At 36.3% G+C, this 24,817-nt stretch overlaps 1 protein-coding gene across 6 annotated transcripts; it reads left to right on the top strand.

Moving 5' to 3' along the window:
* The first annotated feature begins 978 nt into the window (after positions 1–978).
* Positions 979–20,802, top strand: LOC103540778 (aldo-keto reductase family 1 member C23-like). Of its 6 annotated transcripts, none has more exons than XR_011535171.1 (11): positions 1,084–1,203; positions 2,568–2,613; positions 3,182–3,349; positions 4,202–4,318; positions 5,611–5,688; positions 6,138–6,260; positions 8,851–8,957; positions 10,207–10,372; positions 10,655–10,816; positions 18,783–18,865; positions 20,547–20,802. XR_011535171.1 is itself a non-coding variant. In XM_070601953.1 (10 exons), the coding sequence occupies exons 1-10, from the start codon at positions 1,151–1,153 to the stop codon at positions 20,587–20,589; spliced, it is 984 nt and encodes a 327-aa protein (XP_070458054.1). In that variant the 5' UTR covers positions 1,080–1,150; the 3' UTR covers positions 20,590–20,802. The 6 variants fall into 6 exon arrangements, 2 of the variants coding, with proteins under 2 accessions (XP_008505658.1, XP_070458054.1); XR_011535170.1 differs by having other exon boundaries at positions 10,717–10,816; XR_011535173.1 differs by lacking the exon at positions 2,568–2,613 and having other exon boundaries at positions 1,047–1,203.
* The last annotated feature ends 4,015 nt before the right edge of the window (positions 20,803–24,817 follow it).

The raw sequence follows: 24,817 nt of genomic DNA on the forward strand, positions 1-24,817 counted from the left end.
AGGCAGGGGGAGGGGCAGGAGTGAGTAAAACATGATGTAATTTCCCACCACATTGAATCTGGATTTTTCCTAACTGGGTGTTTACTTTGTTGATGTCGATCTTTGTTTAACATTTTTCCGGATTTCCTATAACGTTATTTGAGCTATTTTCTGGTTGTTTACTTATGTTCCCATGGGAGAAGTCAGAGCTTCCTAGTCTGTAATTAAGTTGACATCAATCTATGTGTTAAATTTTAAATGGCTTCATAATATTCCATTGTATCAATGCTTCATAATTCTCCTAATTTCTCCCAAGGTTATTGTAATTTAAGTTGTTTTCAGGTTTTTCTTTCATGAATCCTGTTGAGCAATATAATAAATTACAGAAAATATTCATCAGTTTTCTGGTAGTTAAAATATGATAATGTTCTAAAAGTTCTATAACTGGGTAAACATTATAAACACCCTACAATTCTGTTTAATGCTCCAATAATCTTCTTTCAAAAATGTCTTTTTTCGGCACTCTTTTCAGGATTGAATCCTTGTTCAAATGGTATATTCCTTTGATAAACCAAACAAAGCAGAAACAAATTTTGCTGATGAGAAAAGTAAAGAGAAAAGAAAAAGGCAAGTTCTCTCATCACTTTGAAGTTTTAATTTTATATTGATAATAAGCATTTTCAAAATGCTTGTTAAGGATTTCTCTAAATTGTGTGTGATTATTTGCGTGTGTATGGCATAAGATACTTAATTGTTTGAAATTACGTATGATCCAGAAAAGGCTTCATCATGGCAAAAACAAAAGAGAGAGATTAATATCTGGAGGTTTATGGTCTACAATATGTTTAATAATTGTTCATCTAATCTCTTGTAATAATTTACTGATGTAAATAGATCCTGAAGGTAAAATTTACTGGTCACTATATAATAGTTAATTAAGATTCCTTTTTGATAAAATCAAACCAACAAGTTAACTGGTTCCAATTCTCTTCTCATACCATGGGTTACTGTTTTAACCTGACTCCTATAATCCATTTGATAAGAGTGGACTGTGGACTTGGGTGGCACCCTTCTCTTCTGTATATAAGCTACGGGAGCAGAAGAATAACAGGTTCTACTTAGACAGAAAAGCAACAGATAATGGATCCCAAAGTTTGGCGTGTGGAACTAAATGACGGCCACTTCATTCCTGTACTGGGATTTGGCACTTATGCACCTTATGAGGTAACAATAGTGGTTTTGGGGTTGAGGATTTGAAAGAAAGTAGACCTAAAATGTGTTGAAGACTTTTTGTGTTGGCAAGTCCCTGAGTTCCTTTCTGACTCTGGGAGGCTCATTTGGTTCTTGAAACCAGGCTAGAACCATTCCTTCTACAAATAGACAAAATAGTCAGTGTTCTTTCTGCATCAGAGTCTGAGTGTGTGGTCACCCACAGATTATTCTGTTTTCCTCCATTTTCCATCTATTTCCCAGGTTTTCATAATAGATAAGACTTTTCAATCAAGAACACTGACTGTTAGCTGACTTGCTTTGAGGGTTATTACATGGGAATTGTTTCTCTGGATATTTCTGGAAATCAAAAAATCTTTCCTCTGACCAAGAAGATATGATCCAGAGAAATATTTGTGGTAAATGGTCCCAGATATGAGGTGAATGACAAGTGATTGGAGAAAGTTGCTGTTCTGTTGTGGGGTAACATGCTGAGTGACAGAAATTAAATAATCCATCTGTAGTTTACCTGGTACTTCTCCTACTGCTTGGGAATTTATCCTGAATGGAATAATATAACATCATTTGAGGGAATCAGCTACAGACTCCCAGGTCAAGATTTCAATCCTTCATCTTTGTTATTAATTTAATTGAAACAAAAATGGAGATTTTGACTCTGTACAGAAGAGGGGGCAAAGTGGATGAGTCAGTAAACTGGAAGCCAGAGTTTGCCTTCCAAAGTTGGCTTTAGACTATGTAATTGTACAACAAGGGTCTAGTACTTAAAAGTTGAGTCTCACATTCTCATCTAGAAAACAAAAGGAAATGTTCAAAGAGATGTTTTGGTGACCGATGACAGTGGTTGTGTACTTTGTAGTAGAAAGTGGAGTGAAGGGGAGGGAAGAGTCAAGGATACCACTGAAGATTCAACTTTGGCCAACCTCTGAGTGGCTCTACATCTAAGGACTGAGCCCAACCAGCAGAGGGCAGTTAGAACAAGTATCTACTTCCTAGGAACATCATTAAATAAAGAAAGCTTGTGAAATGCTTAAAAAGCAATGGAATAATATTCAGACATAAAACAGATGGAAATCTTGCCATTTGAAATTAGATGGATGAACCTGGAGAAAATTATGCTATGTGAAATAAGACAGACACAGTAAGACAAATACTGCATGATCACACTTATATATGGAATTTAAAAAGTCAAACACAGAAGCAGAGAGTAGAGGAGTGGTGGCAAGGGGCTGGGGGAGACAGCAATTGTAAAAATGGGGAGATATTGGTCAAAGGGCACAAACTGTCAGTTATAAGATGAAGAAGTTCTGGAGAAATAATGTTCAACATGGTGACCATAGTTAATCTATTTTGTTCTTCAGATTTGATAAGAGAATATCTTCTGTGATCTCACCACATAGACACAAAGTTAAGTAAGAGATGTGATGGGTATTTTAATTAGCTTAATTGTGGTAATCATTTCACAATGCATAAGTGTATGAAAACATCAGACTGTACAGCTTAAATACATAGTTTTTAAATTCACACACAATTTTTATTTGGCATTTTCTGTGTGACAACACTGAAAGTAGGCACTTAGAAGTGATCACTTTGCTTTGGGAGATTTTATTCCATGTACATTTTCCCTTTGTTGATTTTGCTTAGTAATCTCTCACAAGATAAATTGTACCCATGACTATAACTATATGCTGAGTCCTGTGATTTCTTTCAGCAAATCACTGAATCTGGGGCTGGTCTTGGCACGCTCAATGCTACTGATCAACCAGTGAATGCCTGGGATTGAAGGAGTTTTCGGGATGGCCGCTTTGGTCGATTACCAGAAAAGACCCAGGCAAACTGCCATGGGTTCATCAATACACATGCAGAAATAACCAAAGACACAAGGATAAATTAATTCTTAGGAAGGTCAAAGTTGTGCCATCGCTATCTGTCAATCACGTGGATATCCAACTACTACCTTTGGTTGCTCGTCTAGGTTCCTAAGAGCAAAGCTGTGGAGGCCACCAAATTAGCTATAGATGCCGGGTTCCGCCATATTGATTGTGCTCATTTGTACAACAATGAAAAGGAGGTTGGATTGGCTATCCGAAGCAAAATTGAAGATGGCACTGTGAAGAGAGAAGACATATTCTACACTTCAAAGGTGCTGTGTATTTGGGGGGAGTGTTTGCACAGGTGCGAACGTGATTGTGTGGCGATGACAATTGTATGCTAGGACCTGTTGTTTGGTGAATTTTGCTTATTGGTACAACTTTGTTCACACATATTCATGTATTAAAACTAGTGTCAAAGAACGATGATGGCTTTCTCATCATTGCTTGTTCAAAGTTTATGATTTTAATGGATAATCACTTAACTTTTCTGAGCCTCAGACCACATCAGGGTGAGTTAGTGTGAAATATTGAAGCAGACACTACTGTGATTAGATTACAGCTTCCCTTATCATCCGGGTGACTTATTACAGTTTCTTAACATTCTGAATCTCACTTCTCATCTCCATCAATAACAGACAGCAATGTAAGAGGCATTTTGTGAATTAAACAAGATATATCTGTTTCTATAGATATAAAGCTATAGATTGAATTGAGCCCAGCACATATTAATATGTTTGAAGCACCTTTTATCTAAAAGAGTATTGCTATTTGTTCTCCAGAGGATTGAATATTTTCAGAATTAGACTGTTTGTGGACTGCTTTGTAAACTCCATCAAAAAAGCATTCAGATAATGGGCATGTTTATTATTTGATAACACTTTTTATCTCTTCGTTCATTTCCTTCCATTGTTAGTAGAGGTACTAATGGTAAATCCAAATGAACAATAGAACATCTAGGAGTAAGTCAGATCGAAAGGGAATACACGCAAGAAAAAAGCATTTTTCCTCTGTAGTTGTCAGTTTCTGACAATAGAAAAATGTCTAATTATTAGGTGAAACAAGAAAAACAAAACTGATTGAAGTATTAATCCAATGCAACTTCCATTCTTTAACCTCTGCAGCTTTGGGCCACTTCTCTTCAACCACAGTTGGTCCGGCCTGCCTTGGAAAGGTCTCTGAAAAATCTTCAATTGGACTATGTCGACCTCTATATTATTCATTTTCCTGTGGCTGTGAAGGTTGGCAATTTGCATGATCACATCTATTTTACTTATTGTGTCAGAATGTTTTTCAGCTTGCATGGGTGGTTGAATTAATATTTTGCATAGAATAATGTAAGGATTATTACACCAGAGAAGAATCCCCAAAATAGTAAATCCTGATCTGCTTTTTGTGTACATTTTTTGAATCATTAATTACTTTTCCATGCCTCCAACATAAAAGAGTTCAACAATTTCAAAAACCCTGCTTCAAACACTTGAGGAAATAAAAATAGGAATGCCCAATGTACAGTCCTTATTATGACTCTTGAGTCTCTTGGCGATGTCAAAAATCCAGATTCACACAGATGGAATGAGTAATGAAAATGTCTTACGCTTTTGCATATGAGTTGGTCGCCTAGTTCACCATTTCAAGTTGAAAGCAGATATGATGATGTTCTCTTTGCATGGGTCTAAAACTGGTAGCCTTCACAGGAGCTTAGGAGACCTAGCCTACACCATTGGCTATCTTCACAATGGAATTTTGTAGATTGCACTTAGCCATTATGGATTGTCTTATGTAGGATTCTTGATTTTAAGTTATAGAAATGTACTCAAGCCATCCTTTGCTGAAAAGTTTATTGGACTATGTAATGGGAAGTCTAAGCCATTGATAGATTTAAGGATTTGGAATAGTCTTCAGAAATGTTCCTTTTCCCTATCCTTTAACTTTTCATTATAATTGGTTTGCTTTATTTTTGTTGCAACATTTTCCATTGGTGGCAAATATAGCCCTGGAGCATGTTCAAGGGTCATGTTCATTAACACGTGAGAGTGTCTCTCATCTTCCAGCATCAATATTAATACTCAAAAGAACCTTAAGTGACCCTGTTTGGTTCATGTGCCTGCCCTTGGACCATTGAATTTTAAGACCCATAAGGAACTCTGATTGTCTAGCCTGGTTCAAAATTCTAACATGTTTTTCTGGAAATAAAGCCATGTAATTTACTGTCATTCTCAGCGTGAGGGTGGCTTTTTGCTAGAGGAAGGTATGGGGCAGACAATGGTAGCATAAGTCACTGAGTCTCCTTTAGGACTTAGGAAATGACATTTAATAAAACATAATCAGCGTCAGAAATTAGCTGAAGTTGTTTCCTAAAGACATTTCTTACAACTCCATATGAAAATCACGTTGCAAATATCAGTATCTAAAATGTTACACCACCTAACTCACAGAGGTTTAGTGTTCTGGCCCTAGATGTACCTGGCAGCATTGCTAGACGTGGAGAAATTATTTTGTGACATTACTAACACGGCTGCTTCTATTCCAGCCAGGGGAGGAACATATTCCACAAGATGAAAAAGGAAAAGTAATATTTGACACAGTGGATCTCTGTGCCACGTGGGAGGTGAGCACTTGGAGGAGAGCAGGGGAAATCAAGAGAGGGAAAATCTAGTTTCCCTTTCCACTTTTGAGAATGGTCTATACCTTTGTATTCAGAAATTTATAAACTTTAAAAGAACAGGTGTGCTATCCTGGTTTGGAGGAAAGCATTCCTGAAATGTTAATTGAGAGAAATGGACCAGAATAATTTGGGACAGGAATGACAGGCATCTCTTTCCTTCTATTTGTAATACTCTTTCACATTTTTCTCAGAAGAAGACAGTAATTCTTATCCTTGCTGTCACTACATTCTTTCCTTGTTTAATTTACTACTTTTTTCTCTTCTCATTAATCAAGCCAATTGGCTTCATTGTCATTTCTTGACAGTTATTCCTTTCAACAGATTTTTCTTGCATTTATTCTTGATCTATAAGTGATTGCACAAGTGATTCCTCACCAACACTTCCTCTCCAGGCCATGGAGAAGTGTAAAGATGCAGGATTGACCAAGTCCATCGGAGTGTCCAACTTTAACCGCAGGCAGCTGGAGATGATCCTGAACAAGCCAGGGCTCAAGCACAAGCCTGTGTGCAACCAGGTGAGCACCCTTGGATTACTCTCCCTTCTGTTCTTCATCTCTTTCTTCTTGCACTCTGCCAGATGTCTATTTGCTTCCCCTCCTATTCACCCTACTTTTATGGTGCAGAAGATTCCATAAAGCAGAGCCTCTCTTGATGGGTATGGATAAAACTGATAATTGCATCTCTTTTTGTAAAGTCTTAGTGAAAAAAAGTGGTGAGACTTTAGTTCTAAATTTTCTATAAGAAATTTGGGAAGTAAAGGAGTTAATGGAGACCTAGAATATTTACCCAGACCTTAGAGGGAAGGTCACATTTCCCTGAGCTGTAAATGATGATCACAGATTGGAGGCATGAAAGTGATTTGAAAGGAATTGGGTACGGGAAGGAAGATCATGAAATCATGGAATTGGCAGTAAATAAGGAAAGAGTGAAAATAAGGTGAGGTAGTTGTTAGGGGTTTGTATGGGGTTTGTATGTCTGAATCCTTCGTCTTGGTATTTCTGTGTTCAGGGGTCTTTGAATAGGAAGCATGGATACAAGAAAACTTAATTGGAGACTAGGAACTCATCCAGGCTAGAGGGATGGTTTCTGCTGATACTAAGGGTGGACAAATTCAACACTCTGGAACATTTACTGGAATATACAGCAGATCTTGTTATGTACTCAGTGTTAGTCTTGTTTTCCTCATCGATTTTTAGCCTTAAATGAACCGTTCATACACCTTATTCTGTATCTGTTTCTGTGCTCTTACAATTTTTGTCCATTTTTATTTTACTAGCGTAAGAACACTTAACATGAGAAACATGAGATCTACCCTCTTATCGGATTCTGAAGTATACAATACAACACAATACAATCGTGTTAACTATGGGGACTTATACAGCAGATCTGTAGAATTTACTCATTGTGCATTATTGAGACTCCACAGCCACAGCAAACAACTCCAGACTTCTCCCTCCTCTCCACCTCTGGCAACCACAGTTCTCTCTGATTCTATGAGTTTGACTAATTAAGATTCCTCATATAAATGGCATCATGTAGTACTTGTCCTTCTGTCAAAATCTTAGTTCATTTGTCATACTCTCCTCAAGGGATAACTTGCAGTCAAGAAGTTACCACCTTCTGTTGAAACATGTGGCTTATAAAATTTGACATTTTGACATATAGTGATATAGCACTTCTGATTTTCACTTATAAATGTGAAAACATTCATGTAATTCTAACATAGGTTTTACTCTCAATTTTTATTATGAATTGAATAAAATTATGAATATTATTATGAATATTCAGATATTAAGAGAAGTTGAGTGTGATAGAAAACATTCATCTTTTCCCTCCCGTAATCAAAATTTTTAACATTTTAGCACATTGCCAAATATATATATATGTGCGTGTGTGTGATCTAGCATTCAATCCATATTCAAACTTTCCTATGGTTTTCCCAATGGCTTTTGTACATCGTTTATAATCAGGAGCCAATTTTGGACCATATTTTACTTTCATTCATGTTTAATGAGCTTTCTTCACCAAGAATGGTCACTCAACACCTCTTTTACCATGACTTCTGGATGGTTTTTGTTGAATATTCTGGATTTATCCAATTGTTATCTTGTGATATTAACTAACTTGTTTCTCTAGTCCCAGTTTCTATAAAAGTAGAAGTTAGATCTGAATGCCCTATTGCACTAAGGTTAGACATTTATGGCAAGAAAATGTCCTTTGTATGCTGTGCCCCTCAAATTGCACTCTGGTAGGAAGCCTGTCATGACAAGTTGTCCCACTGTGAAAGATGATAGTATTTTTGTCTTGATTAAGCTGGTTGTAGCCAGGCATTTTCTTTGTAAATATTTTCTCCTTTGAAATTATCTAGCAATCTGTCCAGTGATGATTATGTCAGTGGAAGACATAAGGCACCCAAGTTTTCACAAAATGGTTGAGTAGCCATCAATGATTTTACCCTGAATTAGTTATTTAATTGGGATTTGTAAATAATTATCTTCCATTTTAAGTATTATTTTATAATTTTTTTACCTGGCATTTTATCATAAACAGAAAATTCCCTCAGCTCACTCCCTCTCTCTCTCTGTCTCTCTCATCACTGTGTGCTCATGGATTTTTATTTACTCTATGTGTTAGAATTGCTTTTAGTCATTATTCCCTTTGATGATCAAACCTACCATATGTCATCATTTGAATCCCCATCAACCTGGTTCTTTTGTCCTTTATAGATCTTTTCACAAGTCTTTGAATAATTTCTTGCTTTCTGGCACTATTTGTTGTCCAAGGCTCTAACATTTCTTTTTTGTATCCCGGATCTAGAATTAGCCATGTCTTCTTGTATTACACCATGGTATTGAGTAACCAAGATCTCCATAGAGTCGCTTGTTCCCAGGAATGTCATGCTGTTCCTATATTTTTTTACCCTTTTATGGAACAGAGATATAATATTTATTTTTAAAAAACTCACTACTTGATGTAGGTATTTCCAGTTTAAATTTAATAATACACTTTTTTTATTCAGCTTCCTTTTTACTTTTAGTCTTTCTGTTTTATTTTAATATTGTCATTTCATATACTCTGACACTCTTCTATCTTGGTATTCTGCAGGTGGAATGTCACCCTTATCTCAACCAGAGCAAACTGTTGGATTTCTGCAAGTCAAAAGATATTGTCCTGGTTGCCTACAGTGCTTTGGGAAGCCAACGTGAACAATGGTAACAAAGAGAACAGGGAGATTCCCTAAAACACTGTTTTTGATGAAATAGGTTTAATGATACCCTACTTGGTTTTATGAAATTAACTCTCATTCAGTTTCGTGGAGAAAGGGGGGTTTTGGAAGAAATTCTTCTCCTTTATCACACCAACACCCTGCCAATTCTTTACCATTATATGTGACTGCTTAATCAATACCAATTTCCTGAATTAACATCTATATATAATCCAAAAATTGAGACAAAAGTTATAAGCTTAAGTCATAATTTATGTATTTAATAACTAATGAACCTATTTCTAGTAATATACTCTCTAAGCTTCACTTAATTTATGTCTAAAATCAGAATAGTAATATATAACTACCAGGGGCTGGCCTGGTGACATTCTGCTTAATTTCACATATTCTGCTTTTGTGGCACAGGGACCACAGCTTCAGATCCCAGGCACAGACCTACACAACACTCATCAGACCGTGCTGTGGCGGCAACCGACACATAAAAAATAAAGGAAGATTGGCACAGATGTTAGCCCAGGGACAGTCTTCCTCAAGCAAAAAGAGGAAAATTGGAAATGGATGTCAGCTCAGGGCCAATCTTTTTCCTCACACAAACACAGGAATATATATATATATATATATATATATATATATATAATGTATATATACAATATATAATATATATATATTTCATATATAAATAACACCCAGGTTCATCATGAGATAAAAAATTATAATCTGAAACATTTTTGCATCCTTCTCTAGAACTATCACACACTATGAGTAATGATGAAAGGAGTAGTTTTCATTTGGGGACTACTCAACTTTTATCAATATCTTAGAAAAGTTAAAATAAAAACTATCCTATACTTTCCCTTTCTCTTTCTCCTTTCGTGCCCTTGTTCTGACTTTGAGGACCATGACCAGAGAAGAAAGACAGCCACTGAGAAGTAGTAAGAAAAAATTCATGATTGGCAGCATTGGTCTGAATTCAAGCATGCATCAAAATGACATGGAGGGATTTGAAAACACAGAACGCTAGGTGCTACACCTTAAATTCTGAATCAGGTGGTCTCGGATGCAGCCATGGAATTTGCCTTCCTAACAAGTTCCCAGATGCTAGTGATGCTTCTGGTCCCTGGACCACATTTTGAGAAGCATTGGTCTAGAGTGGACCTACTCAGTATGTTTTGGAAGTCTCCTAACCAACTGAGGACTGAGTCTCAGGTCTTTAATATTACTGCCTTTCCTTCCAGGATGGACCAGAGCTCCCCAGTTCTCTTGGATGATCCAGTTCTTTGTGCCATGGCAAAAAAGTATGAGAAAACTCCAGCACTGATTGCCCTTCGCTACCAGCTACAACGTGGGGTGGTGGTCCTGGCCAAGAGTTACAGTGAGAAGCGGATCAAAGAGAATATGCAGGTGATGAGTGAGATTGTGGGCATAGGGCTCCAAAACTTTTTGTAAGGCTCTCATTACAGCTTTGGGCCCAGATGAATTACCTGTTATTCTCCACGCATGTGTGCCTTATGTATATTCCAGTTTTCTCCTGCCGTTGCCACAGTGAGAGATTGAACAGAAAACAGAGATTATATTTCCAGCGTGAAGTGTGCAATGTAGTCTTCAGCCCTGTGGAAGTAAATCTCATTGTTTTCATTCTAAAATGAGGGAAATGGACCATGTGATTTTCTTTTCCTATTTCAGCTTCAATAACAAAATACCGCAGAGTGGGTGTCTTATGAACAACAGAAATTTATTTCTCACAGTTGCAGATGCTGGAAGTCTGAGATCAAGGTGCCAATGTGGTTGGATGAGGGCTTTCTTCCTGGATCACATTTCTCATTGTATCTTAACATGGTAGAAGGGGTAAGGGATCTCTTTCTGGTCTCTTTTATGAACGCATTGATTGCATTCAAGAGGGCTCCCCTGTCATGACGTAATTAACCCTCAAAAGACCTACTTTCTAATTGTACCACAGTAGAGGTTAGTTTTCCAACATATGATTTTGGAGACATGCAATCATCAGAATGTAGCGGTGATCTTCAATCTCCAAATCACTGTGGTTTCAGTTTGCATTTCCTTGAATAATAATGTAGCTTCATTTTCATGTATTTATTCTCCCTGAGTTTCTGCTTTTGAGAAGTGCCCATTCAAGTCTTTGTCCATTTTTATTAAGGTGTCATTCATTTTATTTATGTGTAGGGAGAACATTAGCTATAGCTGCATAACAAACTATCCCCAATTTAGAATTTTAATACAAAAGCTGTTTATTTAGCTCATGACTGTGTGCTTTGACAATTAGTCTGGGCTCAACTAAGCAGTTTTCTTGGCTGGGTTCTCTCATATATTTGCAGTTAAATGTCAAGTAACTCTGCAGCTCTGCTTTAGGAGGTTTTCTGGCTGTTGTCAGTGGTGTTTAAACTCTATTCTTTACAACTTCTCACACAATTGGCTAGACCATAGACAACTATCCTGTTCTTCATCTCATCACAGCGGCAGGATCTCAAGGCAGCGAGTAGGTCCTTGCAGCGTCTTTTTATGTGTAGTCACAGAATGGTCTCACCACTGCTTCTGGCAAATTTTATTGGCCAGTACAACATACGGGCCAGGCCAGATTCAAAGGTTAGAGAATCTTGCAAAGGTGCTTTTGTATTCTCATTCAAATTTGGGTCTCTAATACACTTGGATTTGTTTTTTTAATATGATGTTAAAATGGACCCAAATATATATATATGTTTAAATGGAAATCCAAATGTCCGTATTTTCCCACAGATTTTTATTATTTTCTCTGTCATATTATCCAATGACCTTCAGTCTATTTCAGGCCTCTGTCTTCTATTCAACTACTTAATTTTCTCTACCGTTGCATTATCGTGGAAAATGTCTTATTTTTCAGAACTTTAAAAATTCTTCTTTATTCCTTTTTCTTCTTTCAGAATTTTTTTTGCTATTCTTGACTAGTTCTTCTTTTTTAAGATTTTTTTATTTGAGTTCATAATAGTTTATACATCATTGTGAAATTTCAGTTGTGCATTATTTCTTGTCTGTCACCACATAGGTGATCCCTTCCAACCCATCCATCCAACCCCCACCCCCATTCCCCTGATAACCACTGAACTGTTTTCTTTGTCCATGTGCTTGTTTGTATTCCACATATAAATGAAATCAACTGATATTTGTTTTTCTCAGTCTGGCATATTTCAGTAAGAATAATTCCCTCCAAGTCTTTCCATGTAGTTGCAAATGGGATGAATTTTTCCTTTTTCCTGTCTGAATGTTAATCCATTGTCTGTGTATACCACATCTTCTTTATCCAATCATCATTCGATGGGCACTTGGATAGCTTCCATATCTTGGCTATTGTGATTAGTGCTGCGATGAACAAAGGGGTACATATGTTACTTTGGATTGTGAGATTTCAAGTTGTTTGGGTAAATACCCAGTAGTTGGATAGCTAGGTAATATGGTAGTTCTGTTTTTCATTTTTTGAGGAATCTCCTTACTATTTTCCATAGTGGCTGCACCAGTTTGCATTCCCACTAGCAGTGCATGAGGGTTCCCTTCTCCTCACTCCCTTCATTCCCACATTTGTTATTTTTAGTCTTAGTGATTATAGCTGTTTTAAGAGGCATAAGGTGGTATCTTAGTGTAGTTTTGATTTGCATTTCCCTGATGATTAGTGATGTTGAACATCTTTTCATGTGTTTGTTGGCCATCTGTATATCTTCTTTGTAAAAATGCCTGTTCATATCCTCTGCCCATTTTTTGATCAGGCTGTTTGTTTTTTTGTTGTTCAGTTGTGTGAGTTCCTTAAATATTATGGAGATTAATCCCTTATCAGATATGTGATTTGCAAAAATTTTCTCCCAGTTGGTGGATTCTCTTTTGGTTTTGATCCTTGTTTCTTTTGTCTTGCAGAAGCTCTTTAGTTTGATGAGCTCCCAACTATTTATTTTTTCCTTTGTTTCCCTTGATGAGAAGATGTGATATGTGAAAAGATCCTATTAAATTCAATATCAAAGAGTGTACTACCTATGTTATCTTTCAGGACTTTTATGGTTTCAGGACTTATCTTCAAGTCTTTGATCCATTTTGAGTTTATTTTTGTGTATAGCATGATAATAGTCTATCTTCATTCTTTTTCCTGTGGCTGTCCAGTTTTCCCAGCACCATTTACTGAAGAGAATATCTGTTCTCCATTGTACTTTCCTAGCACCTTCTTCAAAGACTAGCTGTCGGTAGATATACAGTTTTATTTCTGGCCTTTGAATTCTGTTCCATTGATCTGTGTGCCTGTTTTTGTACCAGTGCCATGCTATTTTGATCACTATGGCTTTGTACTACTTTTGAAGTTAGGGATTGTGAGGCCTACAGTTTTGTTCTTTTTTCTCAGGATTGCTTCACCAACTTCAGGTCTTTGGTTGCCCCATATGGATTTTAGGATTCTTTGTTCTATTTCCATGAAGAATGTCATTGGGATTATGATTGGGATTGCATTGAATCTGTAAATTGCTGTGGGTTCTATGGATATTTTAACTTTTTACTCTTCCAATCCATGTGCATGGAATCTCTGTTTATCTCTTTTCTTGATTATCTATTTCTTTCAATAATGTCTCATAGTTTTCATTGTATAAGTCCTTTGCCTCCTTAGTTAAATTTATTCCTCGGTACTTTATTCTTTTTTTTAATTTTTTTGCCCATTCTAAATTTAATCGCATTCCAGAGTTCTCTTTCGGTAAGTTTATTAGCGTACAGAAATGCAACTGAATTTTGTACATTGATTTTGTACCCCACAATTTTACTGTAGTTGTTAATTATTTCTAATAGTTTTCTGATGGATTCTTTAAGGTTTCCTATATATAAGACCATGTGGTCTGCAAACAGTGAGAGCTTCACTTCTTCACTCCCTATTTGGATTTCTTTTGTTCCTTCCTCTTGCCTAATTGCTCTGGCCAAAAGATCCAGTACTATGGTGAATAAGAGTGGTGATAGCTGGCATTCTTGTCTTATGCTCACAAGGATGGCGTTCAGTTTTTCCCCATTGAGTATGATGCTGGCTGTGGGTTGTTCATATATGGCCTTTATTATGTTGAGGTAATTTCCTTCTATCCAAATTTTGTTAAGAGTTTTTATTACAAATGGCTGTTAGATCTTGTCAAATGTTTTCTCTGAATCTATTGAGATGATTGTGTGGCTTTTATTCCTCATTTTGTTAATGTGGTGTATTACATTGATTGATTTGAAGATCTTGAACCATCGCTGTGTCCCTGGAATAAATCCTACTTGGTCATGATGTATGATGTTTTTGATATATTGCCCTATTCTGGTTTCAAAAATTTTTTTAGGATATTTACATCTATGTTCATGAGTGATATTGGCCTGAAGTTTTCCTTTTTCGTGTTGTCCTTGTCAGGCTTTGGTATCAGAGTGATGTTGGGCTTGTAGAATGTGTTATTAAGTGTTCCATCTTCCCTAATTTTGGGGAATAGCTTGAGAAGGATAGGCATTAAATCCTCTCTGAAAGTTTGGTAGAATTCCCCAGGGAAGACATCTGGTCCTGGGCTTTTATTCTGTGGGATGTTTTTGATTACTGTATCAATCTCTTTACTTGTGATTGGGCTATTCAGATTCTCTATTTCTTCTTGACTCAACTGTGGGAGGTTGTAAGAGTCTAGGAATTTATCCATTCCCTCTAGATTGTCCATTTTGTTGGAATGTAATTTTTCTTATAATCCGTTGTATTTCTGTGGTATCAGTTACTTCTCTTTCATTTCTAATTTTATTTATCTGAGCTTTCTCTCTTTCTTTCTTTGGAAGACTTGCTAGGGGTCTGTCAATTTTCTTTATCTTCTTAAAGAGCCAGCTCTTGGTTTCCTTGATCCTTTCTACTGTCTTTTTTTGTTTTAATACCATTCATTTCTGCTCTGATTTTTATTATTTCTCTCCTTCTGATGCCTTTGGTCTTTCTTTGCTCTTCTTTTTCTAATTCAATTAGGTGTAGTTTCAGATTGATTTTGGGTTTTTTTCTTGTTGATTAAGGTGAGCCTCTATTGTGATGAATTTCCCTCTTATTATGGCTTTTGCTGCATCCCATATCAATTGGTATATTACATTTTCATTTGCCTCCAGATATTTTTTGATTTCTCCTTTAATTTTTTCATCTTCCAGTGATTGTTCCATAGCATGCTACTGCGTCTTCACATCTTTGTCCTTTTCTTATCTTTTATTTTGTAGGTAATTTAACCTTTAAAACATTGTGATCCAATAGATGCTTGTTATTATTTCAATATTCTCAAATTTATTGAGGCTTGCCTTGTCCTCCAATATATTGTCTATCCTTGAGAATATTCCATGCGCACTTGAGAAGAATGTGTATTCTACTATTTTGGACGGAGTCTTCAATATATGTCTATTAAGTTCATTTGTTATAGCTTTTCATTTAATTCCATTGTTTCTTTGTTGATTTTCTGTCTGGATGATCTATCCATTGGTGTGAGTGGAGTATTGAGGCACCCTACTGTTATTGTGTTATTATCAGTGACTTCTTTTAAGTTTCTTAATAATTACTTTATGCATTTTGGTGCCCCTCTGTTGGGTGCATAGACACTTATAAGTGTCATTTCTTCTTAATGGAATGTCCCTTTGATCAATATATAGTGCTCCTCTTTGGCTTTACCTGTCTTATCTTGAAGTCTGTTTTGTCTGATATAAATATTTGCAACATAGGATTTCTTTTGTTTACCATTAGCTTGTAGTATCCTCTTCCATCCCTTCAATTTGAACCTGTGTTTGTCATGGAAGCTGAGATGTGTTTCCTGGAGGCAGCATATTTTAGGGTCTTGTTCTTTAATCCATCTCACCACTCTGTGTCTTTTTATTGGAGAATTCAATCCATTTTCATTTATGGTGATATGCATATATGGGGGCTTAATGCTGCCATTTTATCCCTCATTTTCAGGTTCTTCCACCTTTCCTTTTTTTCTCATCCTGTGTATTTTGGTCTATCAATCGAGTTATGTAGTTTTTTATGTTGTGTTTATTTGTTGTCTTCTTATTTATTATTTGTGTCTCTGTTCTGCTTTTTTGTTTTGTGATTACCCTGAGTTTTGTATTCAAGATCTTGTGGATAAGACAGTCCCTTTTCTGATGGCTTCTAATTTACGTAGAGTAATAGATTCAGTCCCTTTCCTCATGTCCTTTTAAGTTGTTTTTCTCATATCTAATTCCATCTTGTGTTATGAGTTTGTGTTTAAAATGACAAGATTATCTCTGTTTCTGGTGTTTTCCTTCCCTCTGTTTTTAATGCTATACTTGAGTAATTGCTATCCTGCTCTGATTCTGTCTACCTATTTAACTCCTGAGTCTGTGCTTTGTAACCACTTTGTCCCCCTCCACTATTTTTTTTATCAGGTATGATGGCTTTCTGGAGGATTGTTTTAGAAGGAGGGGGTCTCATGGTTATGAACTCAATTAGCTTATGTTTGTCTGGGAAAGTTTTGACTTCTCTTTCATATTGGAAGGATATTTTCACTGGATAGCATATTCTTGCCTGAATGTTTTTGTCCTTTAATGACTTGAATATGTCATTCCAGTCTCTCCTAGCCTGTAATGTATCTGCAGAGACATCTACTGAAAGCCTGATGGGGGTTCCTTTGTAGGTTATTTTCTTCTGCTTTGCCACCCTTTGTATTCTTTGTCATTCAGTTTTGCCAGTTTCACTACTATATACCTTGCAGTAGGTCTTTTTATGTTCATGTATTTAGGAGATCTGGCAGCCTCTTCCACATGGATTTCCTTCCCTATGTTTTGGAAGTTATCTGCTATAATTTTTTGAACAAGCTTTCTACTCCATTCTCCTTCTCTTCTCCTTCTTGAATACCTATAATTATTCTGTCGCATTTCCTAATTGAGTCAGACATTTCTCAGACTTTCTTCATTTCTTTTTAGTCTTAGTTCTCTCTCCTCCTCTATCTGGAGGATTTTGACATGTCTATCTTCCGTTATACTGATACTCTCCTTTATGGTGTCTGCTAGAGCATTTAGGGAATCCCTATTTTATTTTGTTTCTTCTATCGTGTCTTTCTTTTCTAATATTTCTGATTGATTTTTCTTTGTAGTTTCAATCTCTTTTGTGAAGTAGCTCCTGAATTCATTGAATTGTTTCTCTACATTCTCTTTTAGCTCATTGAGTTTTTTGATGATAGTTGTTTTGAATACTTTGTGATTTACATTACGTATTTCTGTATCATCAGGACTGATTTTTGGGTACTTGTCAGGTTTTCTTTGGTCTGGAGATCTAATATAGTATTTCCTATTGATAGAGGAGGTAGCTCGGTTCCTACGCATCCTAGCTTTATTAGGTTGCACCTATGGCCTGTCATCAATATGTGGGTGTCAAGAGACACTTATTTTGAGTCCTCTTCCTTCAGCCAAATGCCAGGGACTTGAGCCAGTGTTAGATGTGTGAGGGGAGGGGCACTTTCTCCTGTGTGCTCCTGGTGTTCTCGCCGTCTTCTCTCTTGGGGTGATGGCATGATAAGGACATTCTCCATGAAAACTTTTGCCACTGTAGAAAGCTTCCCTCTAGGCTGCAAGGGCCACTGGGAGTCCTTGAATCCTGTGAAGAAATGGCCCCTCTCCCCTTCCTTCCTTTTAGGAGACCCTCTGTGGTCCCAATCACAGTTTTTAAGAGAGAGAGCAAAGATTTCTTTAAATACACTCCACTCTCTCCAAGGGGGGCTCCAGCCTCTCTACCCTCCATTGTATGACTCCCTAGATCTCTCTGACATTTTTTGTGTTGTGTTGGATGTTGTCTGTTGGAGTAGGGATTTTTTTATTGTATATCGGAGGTGAAAGATTTCTGAGAGACCACACTCCACCATCATGTTGACGTAACTCAACTAGTTCTTTAATGTCAAATACAGTATCACTTATCAATGTTTGCAAAAAATAAAAGTATAAGTCTCCTGTTCATATTGCAGTGTGCCATTTGCACAATCCTTTTGTTAGATTTATTCAAAGATAAGGGGTAAATTAGATACCCTTTTGATAGCTTTTTCCTAACTTTTTATTTTGAAGATTTTCAAATGTACGGGAACATTGAAAGAGTAATTGCAATAAATGCATTACTTATAGTCATCAATTATTATATCAATGACATTTTGCACACTATCAATTGATTGAATTGTCCATCTCTTAATTTATCCCTCCAACTACACTATCTATTGCTATCTTGGAATATTATTATGGATTGATGAGTTTACTTGTTTCAACATATTAGCTCTTATAGACACCCTTTTTGGTGTTGAAAGTATCTCCCATTTAGATAATGAAATCCTCCCCAAGCCACTTACTGTGTCCTTTGAATATGACATCATTAGTATTTCAAAAATTATTGGTTTAAATAAACTTGAAAAATTTTTCACATCCTGACTTCATTTATGGGATTTAGAAATCTACCTGTATTCATCAAAATTACTAAATTATGTGTTTTACTTTTCAAATTTATTTCTAGATTCTTCTTGATTTGCTAGGTTCATTACCTTGTCTCTGAATAATGTCAAATTTGATACTTCAGCTTTTTTATAAGATCTCCTTTTGTCTGTTGTCTTGTGCAGTTTTAATATACTATATCAAGGGATGGATTTCTATGTAATATTTGCTTTATATATATTACCACTTGAGTATTTTTATGACGTCTTTAAAAACTTTTGAAAACTTCTAAGACATTTTGAATTTTGCCTCTATACCATTCAATCTGATTTATTTGGATTTTCTGGATGGGCATGTATGAAATCTAAAAGTTCTAAAAATGTTTCTACTTCTGTGATAGGTTTTTGGATTCCAGTTGACTTCAGAGGACATGAAAGTCTTAGATGGCCTAAACCGAAATGTTCGATATCTTACTTTAGAAATGTAAGTGACTTTGGTAAACACACTGGGCTCAATTCATTTTCTGATAGTATGTTGTTGTTAAAGTGTATGTTGTTAAAATTTATCTCAATACCAGAGGACAGAGGCCAGTTTGAGACAGAGATGAGACAGGTACTTTCTGGAATCTCATCCTAGACTCACGCCAGAGCTTTTTTCACTGTCACAACAGCAGGGTGAATGGATCAGGGTCAGCTTGAACTTTCACATATATGTCCTGCCCTCATCACTCCAAAGATCTTTCCAAGAAGGTAGATATTGCTGAATCTACATCTTCCATGTATGCCTACCATTTCTACAACAATCCAGTGGACATACACTGTGGATATCACCAGTGTAGCCTGATTCAATGTTTCCAAAACTGTGTTTCTCATCTTCTTTTCCAAACTTCTCAATTCTTTATCAGATTAAAAAAGATTCTCCATAAAGTTTGTGGTCCATGCCAGAAATGCCCATCAGTCCCATATGGTGTCTTCATGAGATCCTGCTAAGTTTACGTCCTTCACAAGTTTCCAAATTTTTTCCTTCTTTTTCAATGAATGTTTATTCAGGACCAAAATAATGCATTTCCCTCCAGAAGAGCTAATCTTGTGGGATCAGTAAGAATTCTTGGTTAAAATTTTTTGAAACATGAAGATCTCGATGAAGAAGACAAAGCTTTTAAGAAGAGAGATTTAAACCATTGGGAATGTGTGGAGGCAAAGGCACCATTGTTGGAGTGTATTTTTAGCCAACAAAACATCTTAACTATTACTTCATGCTCTTTGAGAAAAGACCTTCAGCATAATTGAGGGAAAGACTGGGTACATTCTCTATGCCTGTGAGAATGTTAATTCATAATAGTAATAAATGTGATAATGTATGGAAAGGATTTGCATAATGGCAAGCTGTGAATACTCAAAAGTTGGTAAATATATTTTTATCCTTGCTAATATATTTATTAATATAGCTTGAAATGAAGAATAAGATAGGGAAATTATGCAGAGATAAAGACAGAAAGGTAATCAATAAGTCATACTTCCAATAAATTAGATATTTTAAAAAGAAACCATTATATTTCTATTACTTTCTATTTTGACCTGTTACTGAATAAAGACCTCTATGCTGTACAGTAAGCTCCTTGGAGATGGGACCCAATCTTTGTGTGAAACTCTTTAGATTTATGAATATAACTTGGTATGTTTCCTGTGGTGGATACTTAGTAAATAATTAATAAATTTTAAAAATTGAAGCGAAGTTCTATTCAGTAACCTGTGTCACCCTCAAGTATTTATCAGTTCTGAGCATATATCTGGACACGTGTTGTTCAAAACAAGCCAGAACCACTCTTTGCTCCCACTAAGGATTTCCAACAAGAAAGGACAAGTGATCTGTTACTTTCTTGATAGAAGTAGATAGGGAAAAGGAGGTATTTGAATTTTTGATTCTGCTTCATCCGTGTATTAATATCTTAGCAGGGAATACAATTTGAATATTTTAATTATTTTTATTATTATTTAATTATTATGAAGTCACGTTTGTGAAAGAAAGAAAGGCAGACTCCATGCCCAGCCAGAAAATAAAATGTTTAACTTTACCCTAATGACAGCTTCATAGAAATCACTTCTGTACCACTGTAGAAACAGAGTCATTGAATCCATGCATGCATTGTTTTTTCTCATTTTAGGTTTGCTGGCCACCCTGAGTATCCATTTTCTGATGATTATTAACTTGGAGGCCTTTGTTCTGACCTCCACTAGAAGCCCTGTGTGTGGATAGTGAGGCAAGAAACGTCTCAGATGTTGGGAACTATATACATCAGCATGAATTTCATCCACCTTGTTTACAAATGCATACTCACCAAGATTTAGGTCCATAGATCAGGAAAGAAAGTCACTCAATATTTGTCACATCCTGTAACAATTAAAAATTTTCCCCACAAATATTTTTCCTATTCCAGTCTCTGTTTTGTATATTTTCTTTCCTTCTGACTCATTAGAGCCAAAAAATGATCTACCTAGAATTTCTGTGTGTGCTTCTTGGTGAAATGGGATACAATAACTATTTTATAGACACTTCTGGAGAGGACTGGGTAGAGTTTTCATTCCCTAGGGAAGTAATAGTTAGCAGTTATTTATCAGTCAGTGTTCCTTTGGGCATTCAAGGAGCAAGAGGACACACTCCATACAGCCTGGATGGTGACAAACATATTGAAAGGATGATCAGCAATGCATAGGCTCCCTTTCAGCAGCTCAGGGGATCATTAGTCCAGGAAATCCCAGAAGGAGGTAACCCTGTGCCAAGGTTGGCCCAGAAGGTGGGAGGGGAGCCAGACTGGAAGGATGACTAGGATTCAGATACATGGTAGTTTTAAGAACACATATCTGCTTGGGAAGCTTTGGGAAATGCCTCTTTTCTACTTCTGTGCTGTAGACAAAAAGAAACTTTTCACAATATTTTACCTCAGAACCAGAGCTGAGAGTCAGAGCTAGAGTGTTGCATGTGCCCTGGAAACAGTAATGAGCTTGCAGGCTTGAATTTTGGCAGGAATTTGGCGAGAAACAACTGACTGATCAAAGCCCCTTGAACATTAGCTCCAAGGTTATCATAATTTCTTAGGTTCTAAAGCATATTAATTTGATATACTGGATCCTTTTAATGTTTCAAACACAGAGCAAGGCATACTTACAGATAGAAAACACAAAACATTCCTAAGGCTTTAAATATTTTTGGTATAGCCAACGTTAATGTGACAAATACACTTAGTATTTCCAATTCTCCTAGCTTTTCAAACATCACTTCAAAATACATGCAATAAAAAATAGCACAATGTTTACAACACTCATTAAGTTTTAGGAAAATTTTTAAAAAAAATATCCATTTACTTTCTATATTTTTTTATGGATACAAAGTCAATCATGTAATTTTAAGGAACCGTATTTTGAACTCAAACTGCTTTGGTAAATTTGAGACAATCATGGACCAAACAAAGATAATCAAAGAATTTTGAGGCTAAAAGTTGTTTAAAACCTGGGTACACTTTCTAACACCTATACCTGCAACTGTTTCTTCAACTCCTGACCACATTCATGTTTCATAACCACCATGCTTTCTAAAACCATGCTCTTCAGCTGGGATAAAACCAAAAAGCTATGTAACCCACAGTATTTCCTAAAATGATTCATGCTTTAAATTAGAGAAGGTCATATATGTTCCCAGATTTTAGTTCACATTTGTATAACCTTATGTTATTAAGACCCAGTTAATAATTATATAATGAATAACTCTCCTTAGGTCCACCAGAAAATTGAAGTCAGAGGGCAAATTGCAGATCTAAAATTGGAGAGACAGGTGGTTACAGAAAATCACAACTTCGTGGAAGCAGGATAACAACAAAGTTACTTGGCTAACATTACTCAATTTCAAGGCTTACTAGAAAGCTGCAGGAATCAAGACAGTTTGGGACAGGTGAATGTACAGACATGTTGATTAATGGAACAGAATAGGGAGCACAGAAATAGAGCCAGACAAATGGACTTGAAACATCTTTGAGAAAAGAACAAAGGCAATGCAATTGAAAAAGAATAATCTTTTTAACAAATGGTGCTGGAACAACTAGATATCCACATGCAAAAAATGCATCTGTCTTCAGACCTTATACATTTCAGAAAACTTAACTCAAAATGACTTATCAGCCTTAGTGTCAAATGGAAAGGTATAAAACTTTACAAGGCAACATAGCTGAAAATAGGGATGATCTTGGGTGTGGTGATGACTTTTCATTTATTTTTATTCAAATTGAATCACCAATTTATTAATAAAATATTGTCATAATCACCTTTATACATGTGAAATGTCAAGCAGTATAGGAACCCTCAACAGTTTCAATAGTATTGTGTGCCATCTATTTTACATTGCTGACATTATTGATTTTTCTATATGTCATTTGCCTCTTTCATCTTCAGAACTAATATAGTTTAGTCAATTCCCTCATCATTGCTCCTTTCAGTAAAGATTATTTCAATGTGTCACACTTCAGGAAAATTACCAGATATTGGACAGCATGAAATTTTTGCTCTAGTTTCCTGCAAAATTGCTTTGTAAATTAGGTCATAAAGATTTCCCGAAACTAAATCAACACATTCAAGAGAAACATCATTAAAGGCACAATCTACGAAAGAAAAAAAAATGTTAGACTTGTTTAAAATAAAAAAAATCTTCTCTGTGAAATATACTATAAATAGAATGAAAAGACAAACCCCAACTGGCCAAAAATGTTTGCAAAACATATTTATAATGGATCAGTATCCAAAATATAAAAAGCGCTCTTAATACTATGTAGTAAGAAAACAAACAATTTAAAAATTAGCAGAAGAGCTGAATAGACACTTCACCAAAGAAGATATATAGATGGCAATTAAACATGAAAATTTACTCAACATCATTTCTCATTAAGGCATTGCATATAAAAAACAAAATGAGATAACAAAGATTGGATATCACCATCGTGGCAGAGTGAGTTCTCTCAGCAATCTTTCCCCTCCAATATAGAACAAAGTAAACATCCATTATCCAACAGAGGACATTCAAACACAACATAAATAAAGTTGGAGATACCCACGCAGCCATATGATGGAGGGTGGGGTGGTTGGATCGCTCCTCAGAAAAATTGGAATGCAGTGAGAGAAATCTTCATTCCCTCCCCTTAAAGACTGCAATCAGGGACAGTGGGAAACCTCCAAGAAGGAAGGAAGGAACAGCGGAGGGGACATTTGTTTGTGGGAAAATCAAGGAATCCCTAGGGCCCTGGCAGTCTAGAGGGAATCTCTCTACTAGGGCAAAAGTTTTCACAGGGGGTAACCTTATCAAGCTAAAACCTCAGGAGAGCAGAGGGAGAAAACCCTGAGATCAGCAGGAGCAATCACACATCCCCCACCCAAGCAACAATGGCTCAAACCCCTGGGATTTGGGATAAAGGCAGAGTACTCAGAATATGCAGCTCTTGACCCAGCGGTGATAGGCAGAAACTGCAACCAAATAACACCAGGAAGTGAAAGAACAGACCAAGGTCCTCTGTCAATATCAAACACTATATTAGATCTCCATGCCACAGAGAAAATTACAGGTACCCATATTCAAGTCATTGAAGGACAAAAGCGTTCAGTCAAGAATATGCTATCCAGTGAAAATATTGTTCAGAGATGATGGAGAAATAACAATTTTCCTAGACAAACATAAGCTAAGAGATTTTGTAACCACAAGGCTCCCCCTACGGCAAATCCTCCAGAAAGCCCTCATACGTGATAAAAAAGAGGGAGAGTGGGGTTACAAACCATGCAGTAAGGAGTTAAATAAGTAGACAGAATTAGAGCAGGATAGCAATTACTCGAGTGTAGCATTAAAAACAAAGGAAAAGAAAACACCAGAAACGGAGATAATCTTCTCATTTTAACCACAAACTCATAACACAAGATGGAATAAGATGGGAGAGAAACAACTTAGGAGCTGAAAAGGAAAGGGACTGAGTCAATTTGTCTATGTAAATTAGAAGCCACCAGAAAAGGGACTATCTTATCCACGAGATCTTGGATACAAACCTCAGGGTAACCACTAAAGAAAAAAGAACAGAGACACAATAATAAATAAAGAGACGACAAAGAAACCCCACACAAAAACTTACATAACTCAATTGGTAGACCAAAATACACAGGATGAGAAAAAAAAGGAAAGGCAGAAAAGCCTGAAAATGAGGGATAAAATGGCAGCCTTAAGCCCTCATACATCAATAGGCACCCTAAATGAAAACGGATTGAATTCTCCAATAAAAAGACACAGAGTGGTGAGATGGATCAAAGAACAAAACTCAAAAATATGCTGCCTCCAGGAAACACATCTCAGCTTCCATGACAAACACAGGCTCAGAGTGAATGGATGGAAGATGATACTCTAAGTTAACTG

This window comes from Equus przewalskii, chromosome 30 (genome assembly GCF_037783145.1).
Source record: "Equus przewalskii isolate Varuska chromosome 30, EquPr2, whole genome shotgun sequence".
In the NCBI taxonomy this organism is placed as follows: Eukaryota; Metazoa; Chordata; class Mammalia; order Perissodactyla; family Equidae; genus Equus; species Equus przewalskii.

Excerpts from the sequence above, each read along its gene's own strand:
- LOC103540778 (XM_070601953.1), top strand. The coding sequence starts at position 1,151 with ATGACGGCCACTTCATTCCTGTACTGGGATTTGGCACTTATGCACCTT. Across the intron at positions 3,350-4,201 it reads ACATATTCTACACTTCAAAG|CTTTGGGCCACTTCTCTTCA; the intron begins GTGCTGTGTATT and ends TAACCTCTGCAG. Across the intron at positions 8,958-10,206 it reads GGAAGCCAACGTGAACAATG|GATGGACCAGAGCTCCCCAG; the intron begins GTAACAAAGAGA and ends CTTTCCTTCCAG.